The sequence below is a fragment of the Pteropus medius genome, unplaced genomic scaffold (assembly GCF_902729225.1).
Source record: "Pteropus medius unplaced genomic scaffold, Ma_sr-lr_union100, whole genome shotgun sequence".
Lineage (NCBI taxonomy): Eukaryota > Metazoa > Chordata > Mammalia > Chiroptera > Pteropodidae > Pteropus > Pteropus medius.
This window is the reverse complement of record NW_024344370.1, coordinates 3,872,198-3,882,168: the sequence shown is the minus strand read 5'-3', so window position 1 is coordinate 3,882,168 and position 9,971 is coordinate 3,872,198. Positions and strand designations below refer to the sequence as shown.

General features: G+C 33.6%; 1 protein-coding gene across 2 annotated transcripts in view; it reads left to right on the top strand.

The window, feature by feature from the left end:
• Positions 1–763: 763 nt before the first annotated feature.
• Positions 764–9,971, top strand: part of SLC38A9 (solute carrier family 38 member 9) — a 54,105-nt gene continuing 44,897 nt past the window's right edge. For both annotated transcript variants that reach the window (XM_039869954.1, XM_039869953.1), the window contains exon 1: positions 764–915. In XM_039869954.1, coding sequence (XP_039725888.1) covers positions 803–915 — 113 coding nt within the window. In that variant the 5' untranslated portion in view covers positions 764–802. The remainder of the gene's footprint in view (positions 916–9,971) is intronic.

The following is a 9,971-nucleotide window of genomic DNA, read 5'->3' as shown; positions in this document are numbered from 1 at the left end:
AAATTATATTCACAGCTTTAAGTGTTCTTTGACCACCTTGCAAATCCACATGAGGTGCAGTTTGTAATATGAACCATTTCCTCCACCGCATATGTACACAGGCACACAGACACACATACACACACACGCTATGGCCAGTGTCAAGAAAACTTGTTTGTAGTGCCCTTGTGAGGTAATGAGGCACTTTTACTTCTTGTAACCTCTAATCTGATGATAAAGCTCTATGTAGTCCCAGCCATATTATGGGAAATAGGGGAGGAGATGATTTCTTATTATAATCATTCTTTATTTTGAGTGAATCTGGTTTTGTCTTCTATTTCCCTAATACTTCATAAAACCTTGAAAACCTCAGCCCAATTTCTCCTGGTACATCAAATACCCTCAGAGCAGAAACAACTTCCATGAGCTATTTACCTCTCTAGGTTCCTTAATTTTACCTGCAAATGGCCTGATATTTCTCACTATTTTTGAAGCTTTTTAAAAGATGATTTTTATATTTTAACCAGTATTTTTAGTTTTCTGCAGAAAAATGGGTCCAAACAGCCTAATCTGTTTTATTACTAGAAATTGATTATTTTTTATTAAGCTAAAAAATAAGCAGTAACTCCAATTTTACTTAGCAAGTTTCTAATAAATGTTTTAGGCATATATCACAGTAAGACATATTCCCATATTTTTCTAATTAGTTATGCATGCAAATGTATTATTTATTAATAGTAAAATAATTATTTAATTAAACTTTAAATTTATCCTTTCTGATTTGTATAGGACTGACTACTTCAGTGCTTAGAATCTGAGAAAAATGGCAAATATGGATAATGATTCTAGGCATCTTCTCATCCCTGAAGTAGATCATGAAATAAATCCCGGACCTATGAATATCCAGTTTGATTCATCAGATCTAAGATCCAAAAGGTAAATGTTTAAAATAAAACACTTATCTCATAATTAAGGTTTTTAATTATTAAAATAAAACTAATTATAACCAAACATATATAGCTTTGGTTATAAAATATCCAGTTTTATATAGGGTCTGTATGTTTGTAGTGAGGGGAAACAAATATGAACACTATTTCCTCATTTATATTTGACTTTTTCGATTAAACTCAACATCTCGGGATGGGGGAGGTGTAAGTTTTATGAAGTAAGATGCATTTGTATAATTCATTTAACAACTATATTTTGATTACCTGCTTTGTGACAGTTCATATGCTAGATGCTGGGGATAGAAAGTAAAAGTAATATACAATCCTTACCATCACTGAGCTTAAATTCCAACAGATAGTTTAAGATTTGAGTTTAAAATTTATTTCATTGCATACCTGGAAAACCCAAGAGAATCCAGTGAAAATCGTTATAAATAGTGCGAGAGTTCAGTAAGGTGGCTGTTTACAAAATAGGGAAAAATAAATAACATTCTGATGAGAAAATGTAATGAAAGAAAAGATAAAATGTATAGGAATATCCTTAAGAATGCAAAATCCATATGAGAGAAACTGAAATACTACTGAGGGACCTAAAATAAGATTTAGAGTATTTCTTCAAATCTGAGATACTGATTATAAGTTGCACTATTTGTTTTTTTAATACACACAAAGAAAAACTGCTGCCAATACCTCTGATGCAATATTCTCTTAGGAGTTTGTTGTTGTTGTTGTTGTTTAATTAATGAAAGAGCTCGTTAGCTTATTTGGTATTGTATCATATATATATCTCTTATGCAACTATAAAAATGAAAATATAAACAAAGTATATCAGTTAAGATAGTCCTAATCTGATTCTTTACATTTGGAATCCAATTCTTCTGAATCACTTTTTGACTTGAAGTCATCAAAATCAGTGTTTTTCCCCCAATACAAAATTGTCCTTTGTACCATTAAGACCATTGATAATGTAGCATTTCTTGAAAGAATTTTCTTCCAAATCACTGACACTTTTAGTTTTGATGCTTGCACTTTACTGATCTTACCAGAAGGTGTCACAGAAGATTTTCTAACAGCACCATGGCTCAAATTTCTTCTTCAAATAGTCCTTGACTATTGTGATGACAGAAATGACTAGAGATGACAATTATCTGTCATGCCACCAAAAATAACTACTGGTTGACACTGATTAAAAGATGTCCTGGATTATGTGATGTTTCTATACTTTAGAAATGTAAATGTGCGTACTAGAATTAGTAAAATATGACGTGTAAAAAAAAAAGGCATAATTTGCTCTCAAGGGTTAGACTCTAAAATAAAATGTCCTGCTCTTTAAATTTCAATCCACAAATTTAATGTGACCCCACCTCCCCTAAAAAATGCCAGTATCCAATTCCAAAGTTTATATGGCCCAGAAATTTCACTTCTAAGCATTAATTCACAGTGTCAAATAATATATGTACAAGGTTGTTTAGTGCAGTATTTTTTATAATAGCAAAAGATTGAAAACAACCAGAATATCTTTTCTTACAGGACTGGATAAATAAATTATGGCATATTAATACAATGGAATATTTTTTGCCCATTAAAAAGAAGGAAGTGGCTTTATTACATATTGAAATGAAACAGGTCTTCAACTTATTTTATTAAGTGAAAAAAGCGAAGTGCAGAACATAGTATATAGTATAGTATACCACCATTTGGGTAAAAATAAATCAATAAATTATATATAATCACACACACACACAATATGTCTCAATGACTCTGGGGGGATAAATAGGAAACTGTAAGGGTAGTTGCCTCCTTAGAGAGGAACTGAGTGCTTGAGGTGGGAGGTGTGGTGGATACTGTTAGGTAAATATCCAACAAATATTCAATAACCTCATCTATTCCTTGCCTACAGAATCCTAATTTTGTTCCTAATTTTGTTAAGGGTCACAGTAGGTTCCAATCCAGGAGATGAAGGACAATTGGTTTAAGCTAGTCTTGATAATACTGTTTCTGTTTTCCAGATACAGTCATGGGTCACTTAACAGCAGGGATGCCTTCTTAGAAATGTGTTCTTAGGTGATTTCATTGTGCAAACATCATAGAGTGCATTTACCCAAACCTAGATGGTGTAGCCTACTGCACACCTAAGCTGTGTGGCATAGCCTATTGCTCCTATGCTACAATGTTACTGTGCTGAATATAGAAGGCAATTATAATGTGTTGTGCTATGATGTCACTGGATGATAAAAATTATTCAGCTCCATTATAATCTTTTGGGACTGTCATTGTATATGCAGTCCTTCCCTGACCAAAACGTTGTTATGCAGCACATGACTGTACTTAATTTTTTAGTCTTTCTTGGAGCTAGAGGTGGCAATATGAAATTTATCATAAGAGAAATTTAAATTAGTCATTTAAAATGGCCATCAGAGAAGATAATGAATCTCATAATATTCACTTATATATTTCAACGTCAGTGAATACAAGAACTAATGACTACTGATTGAATGCTCAGTATTTTTTTTGAAACCTCTATATTTTATGGTAAATAATTGACCATTGTGACAATAGAACATAGGTCATTACAGTACATTCCATTGCAATAAGTTGGCAGGAGTTCAAACAGTTCTCTGAGAACTTGTTTAACCGTGTAAATTAAATGGGAATATATTTTCTATAATGAAACTTGTCAAAATGAAAAGGAATCAACTATTTATAATCATGGAATAACTACCTAGGTAAGCATATTTTAAAGAAGGCAAATATTTATATGGACTGAGCAGTACTGAATGTTACATTTGCCTGTGAAATAATATATGTTGAAAACAAAGTATTTGATGAGGAAAAAAGTGGGAGTACCTTAAAACATTGTAATTTCTATTAAAATATGAGTTACTTCACTTTATATATGTAAATAAAACTCAGACACACTGAGGGGAATTTATCTTCTATAAATGAACCATCTTAGACAACTATTTCCAAAACTTCAGCCACTTCAGAGTCACCATATGACTTTGATGATATCTCATTATCACCTGTATATTATGATTTAATGTGTTTTTTATTTAACTTTTTAAAATTAGGGTTATTTTAGCCTCATCTTCACATACTTATGAAATGGTGTATTTAAATTATCGTTTATACTTTTTTCTGCATTGCAGTAAATACCAAGCAGTTAAAATAGCATTCATCCATGTGCTAACTAAAATCATCTTACCTATAACCACACTTTGGGAAACTGTCTTCAGCCGTCAGAGTTGTTAAAAAAAAAAAAAATCCAGCTAAGTAAATTTGAAGATCTAATTGGCTTTATTCAACGATTCATGAATCAGGCAGCATCCCATCTAGCATATAGAAAGGAGCTGTGAGGAGCTTTGTGAAATGGAAGGTTTTTATAGGCAGAAGGGGGCAAGATGAAGTTATTATCAAAGAGTGAATTATTTCAGGCAAGCAAGGTCACCTTTCTTTAGTGGAAAGCAGGAGTCTTGTCAGGCAGATTACCTCACCAGTGTAGATCAGATACTTCTAGATTGACTGGTTAAAGGTTACTTTCCTTGGGGAGGCTGAAACTTCAGTTATGAGTGTTAAGTCTTCATTTGCTGAGTGAGACTTAGGAGAAGTGACCCCATTTGGGGCCGGTTAATTTTTTATTTTATTTTATTTTATTTTAACAGAATACAGAGAACAGTATTTGATACTTTTTAAGTATCTTACCTTCAGTTTAGCTTGTGGTTAATTCTATATCTTCCACTAGGTGGCAATCAAAACCACATGTCAGTTCAAATGTAAGAATTTAAGAACTTTGAACTGAAAGAGAGTGTGCAGGATCCGCTTATCATATTGGTGGAACTGGGTTCTAAGTAGACTTAGGTGGAGGCAGGAGCTTGTCACTGTAGAGGAAGTATAATGTCATAAACAAGTAGATCATTTAGGGAACTTTTACAAACTACACAAGCCTACTTTCCCCTCTGCATGCCTTTCCTCCCCTCTCCCATCAGTTTTTCACTTGCTTTGGGGTGAAGTGAGGAATGTGGGTGAAGGAACAGAAGGTTTAGAAATCTTCTGTGCTGTATTTGATATATTCAATTGGTAATCAGTGGTTTTAGAGATTGTTTTCCTGCTTTTCTCAGACTTTGTGGTAACTAAAGATAGAGCTGGTATTCAGGATTGCTTCACACTCTGCTGCTGCTCTGGGATTATTCCCTTTGGGAGTTGACCTCCCAGCCAGTTGTGAAGTGCTTTATTTGTTTTTGAGCTTCCTTTTTTCAGTTTTCTCTGTTTTTCTTCCATTTTTCCCAGAGGCTGGGGCTTTCATGCTCCTCTGTGTATACCCAACTTCCCCCAGGACAAGAATTCACTCAGGAATTACTGCTGCAATGCTTTATAAACCATACTTTTCTTTTGCCCCTTATTCACCACTCCTATTCTTTCTGTCCTGTTCTCATGGGGCTTTGTTGTCTGTTTAGTGTCATAATGGCAAATAATGATGTATCAGAGACCTAGTCTGTTACTTTTCCATGGCTATTTACATTTTAATGTGGAGAATCCTAGAAATAGAAAAGTCTAACCTAAAAGTTAGATTTTTCTAATTGATAACATTTTAAGTGCTCTGATAAGCCACTGGGGTAGAGTTAGATATTTAAGATAGGCAGCGTTCCTGGTGCCCTTCAAACACACTACATACGCTATGACCCTTGGTTTTTAGAATGGCTGCTGGTCAGTGCATCTGTAAAATGGTCTCTTTCACTTTTATTTGTCAATAATACTGCCACCAAATAGCAGCCTGAATTGACTCTTTTTGGTACTTGTAGTTCTAGGAGAGAGAGGGAATAACAAAGCAAAGTGAGGAGTTTATCTATTACTATGATAAGGGTAGATCCTGGTTCAATATCAGTGATTGGAAGTGATTACTGAAGCTTTGTAATTTCGTAGTTGGGTATTATACAGATCTACAACAAAAGATACCAAAGTAGTTTTTTCAGGAGGGTTGGTTTTTAGAGCTACATAAATTGCATTTTTGAGGAACTTTCTATCCTTGTTAAGTAGGTGGGATAAAGGCCTTGAGTGGTTATCAGTGCTGTGGAGCTGATGGCCAACTTGCTGATTGTGTTACTATGTCTGTACCCTTCCCTCTCCTCTTTCCTTTTCCTTCTACACTCTTTTCCTCTCCTCTTTTATCTCCTTCGGTCCACTTTTCTCACCTCTCTTCTCTCCACTTTCCACTTTGTTTTTTCCCCAGTGTACTCTTTTTGCTAAATGCTTAAAGAGAACAATCCTGGCCATGGAATTAGAGATGCTTTAAATATAGATATGGACTTTGTTAGAATAAGATCTTATTTTTATTTCCTCTAATTCATAGGTTCATATATATATTTTCCTTCTTCCTTATTCTCCAGATGTCTTTGGTTGCTTAACTGTCCTCTTACACCCATATCTGCTCACCTGAGTTGCTTCCATTTCTTTACCTAGCTCCATGTGTTCTGATTTTGCTGTGTTTTTTTTTTTTCTATTTTGCCTATTAATTAGTTGTGCTTTATTTTCTTCCCTCCCTTTCTCCCTTATTATTATTTGGAGAAGCCTGAAGCCAGAGAGAGCCTGGTTGAGTTTGACTGGTGCTCACTAGGACCAAGTTAAAGTGTGTTTTGTTGGGAGGTAAGGATAAAAAGAGTTGAATGTGGGGGGAGGAAGAAACTTTACCATTCTAGGTTCTTCTGGCTGTTCTAATAATTCGATCTACATGAGACAGATTAATAAGAGAAAATAGCCACATATATAAGAGAGTCAGAGAGCCCAGAAACATGAGAGGTTCAGAGACAGAAAGATAAAATGAAGTATATTGTAGCATTCTGAGCTAAGGAGGAAGTAGCATGCCTTGGGGCTTCAGAGGAGAGAGAGGCCATTCACAGGATGATAAGAAGAGCAGATGTTTAGTAATTAGATGTTTGCTCTGCCATAAAAAGTTATCTCTGGTTTTAACCTATTATGGGCAAGTTCTCTAATTTAAATTCTTCTAGGTAGCTAAGGAGGGTAAGGGTGGGTTGGGAGGCGAGAGGAAGTTTATCTTGAGCCCACAGGGTCTCGATGGCCTTTAGCTCAAAATAATCCACATGCCAAAGTACCACATCTTGGGGAGGCCTATTCTGAACCCTTTCAGAGACATGGGAGAACTAAGAAGACAATGAATAATAATGATATCTAGATCAAAAAGAAGAAGGAAACCTAGAAAGGAGAGTCCAGCATGTTCTCAAGGGTATCTGCCAATTCTGGTTCATTAGCCGAGAGGCTGATAAACTGAGCAGAGCTTTTGAAGGCTTTACAAGGCTAGAGGGAGAAAAATTGGAATTCAGAGCTCACTAAGAGTAGGCCTCATACAAACTTCGGGTTGGAAACCCTAAGCTCTATAAGCCTAGAAACATGAGTAAACTTGAAATAGAATGGCCTTCTTGCAGGGACTGTAGATCAACTTTTAACTCATGTCAATCCGCAAAACTGGATGAAGGTACTCTAGGATTGCCAAGTGTCTCAAATTGGCTCCCAAAAGCAAATGTAAATCCTTTCTAATGAAAATAATATTATTCTAGACTTCAAATTATTTATACTTTTTTCTATATATTGGAATTCCATAAGTACAATGTCAAATGTCAGGTACTTAATCAAAAATAATTAGGCATAAGAGGAGACAAGACAACATGATCAGAAAGAGACTCAATACACAATAAAGACTGACAGATGATCCAAATAATGGAATTATCAGAAATAGGCTTTTAAAGCACTATCTTTAATATATTCAGAGAAATTGAAATAAGGTTGAGAATTTTGGCACTGCCTAGAAATATAAAAAAGAACCAAATTCATGGAAAATGTTTGTTGAATAAAAAAGAACCAAATGGAAATTCTGGAACTAAAAATCACAGTAACCAAAGGTAAGAAATCAATCGATGACAATAATAAATGTTAGTTGTTAGTTAAATAAAGTTAGTTGATGGGACTCAGTTGGCAGGGCAGGCTTCATACTAGACCTTTGCCTTTATCAATCTATTCTGTTATTCTTGGGTTGATCTGATGAGTACCTTGCCATACAACTAACATTGGATTCTGATCAGGCTACTACAAAATTTGCCATCTGGGTTGAAAATACAGCCTTCATCACCTGAAAGACCACTTTGTGTAGACTATTTGTTGCTAGTGTCTTTCCAGTAGCAAAGCAGAAGTTCTTTTAGCTCATCTGCCTTTACTGAGAGCCATGATGAAGATTTCTAAGGCTTGATGTATAGTATACCTTTCTTAAGTTATGGGAGAATAATAAAAAAGAGGCTTTTTTTCTTTGGTGATCTGTTTAAAGCGTAGATGAGTTTTGTTTTTTGTGTTTTCAATTTCTAGATAACTGAATTAAAAAGAAAACAATTTTAATATGCATTTGAAGAATCACATGTATATATTTAAAAAAAGATTTATCTTAATATATATACTTCCTGAATTCTTTACCTTTTTTACCACTTTTCCAGTTTTTAAGAAAAGGAAATTTTAGTTAAAATACTGGCGTGGCATTTTTCTTCTTTCCTGCTGTTTTTTAAAATGGGGAATGGTTCGGTTACGAAACTGGAAATTTTATTTTTTTTCCAGAAATTCTTTTGATAGATTTGTGTAAGAAGGAGAGAGATAATTGGTATGACATTGCAAGCTGAACCCTATCCTTTATTTATAATTAAGACAAGCTCTTTATTTCAAAATATTAAGTTAATACGCTTAATTTATTGCACTTAAGTTAATTGAGGCAATTTGTGATTTATTTTGGCATTCTCATAAAGTAGATAAAAAGAAAAGCTGCTTGGATAACTGTACCCTCTTTGGAATTTTCCCACATTTCTAATCTTTCTTTGTTGACTGTCACTCACTATTTGGAACTGCTTTTCCTAGATAGAAGATAGTTGTCTGGTGGTGGTGGTAGTGTTACTGTTTTATGTCAATCTAGAGAAAAACTGAAGAACTGTTATGTTGGTATTTACTTGCAGGTCCTCCTAGTATCTTAACTTGATTGAAACATTCCTGATGTTTATATAATTCTTTTATTTCATTCTATGCTGATAGTGAAAACAAAACAAAACAAAACCCGTCGCATTTCTGTTACCATTTTATAAATGACCGTAAAAAAAGAGATTATTTGTTTCCAGAACAGTAGAATTAAAACAATTTTTAGATTTTTTTTTAAAACCAAAATTTGAAAGCATGAATTACATTTTTAAAAAATTTGAAGTTCATTCTTGGTAAAAATCTGTATTTAATTAAGATATATGGGCCTGAGAATTAATATTCAATCAAGTTCTTTGTCCGTATGTTAATGAAGATGTTTACTTGCTACTTAGTAACAGCTTAGCATTCTAAAGTAAGGAGCCCATAATCTTAAACCAGGTGTTTATTAAGTTATTTTTTTCATCATACCACTCTTCAGTTAAGAAATAACAACAATCTAAAAAAATTGGGACTAAGTATGTGTGTGTGAATGCATTTGCAAATTATATACGTGTACTTCTGTACTTATATTATTTACATTATAAACATGAAAATTGAATTTTTAAAATTATAAGATGTAATAATCAATCTTGATCAAATTAACTTTAAATTTTATTAATAGTACATTAAAACTTTTGCTTTCACTTTATATTATCAATAACGATTGAATATACTTTATTTATTTTGAAAATTGTATACTCTGCCATACAGTAATTCAAACCGATTTGAAGTTCATTTCAGTCTCATTCAACAATTATGTCAAGTTTTTTTTGAAATTTGCCTAGTAAATTTTCATCCTCCCTGATATCACTGAATTCTTACATTTAGTGATTACAGTGCTTGTTTGTATATTCTAGTATCCCATGCTATTTTGAAAGTCCAAAATACTAATGTTTTTGTTTGTTTTAATACTGTTAGTTTAGAAACAACCAATAGCTTTGTTCATGTTTCTTGGTTCTCTCCAGTTTATGCCCTACCTCTTCTCTCCTTCATTTCTGATATCCTCCTGGATCTACTTTACCACTCAGTTCCAGCAATTACACACAC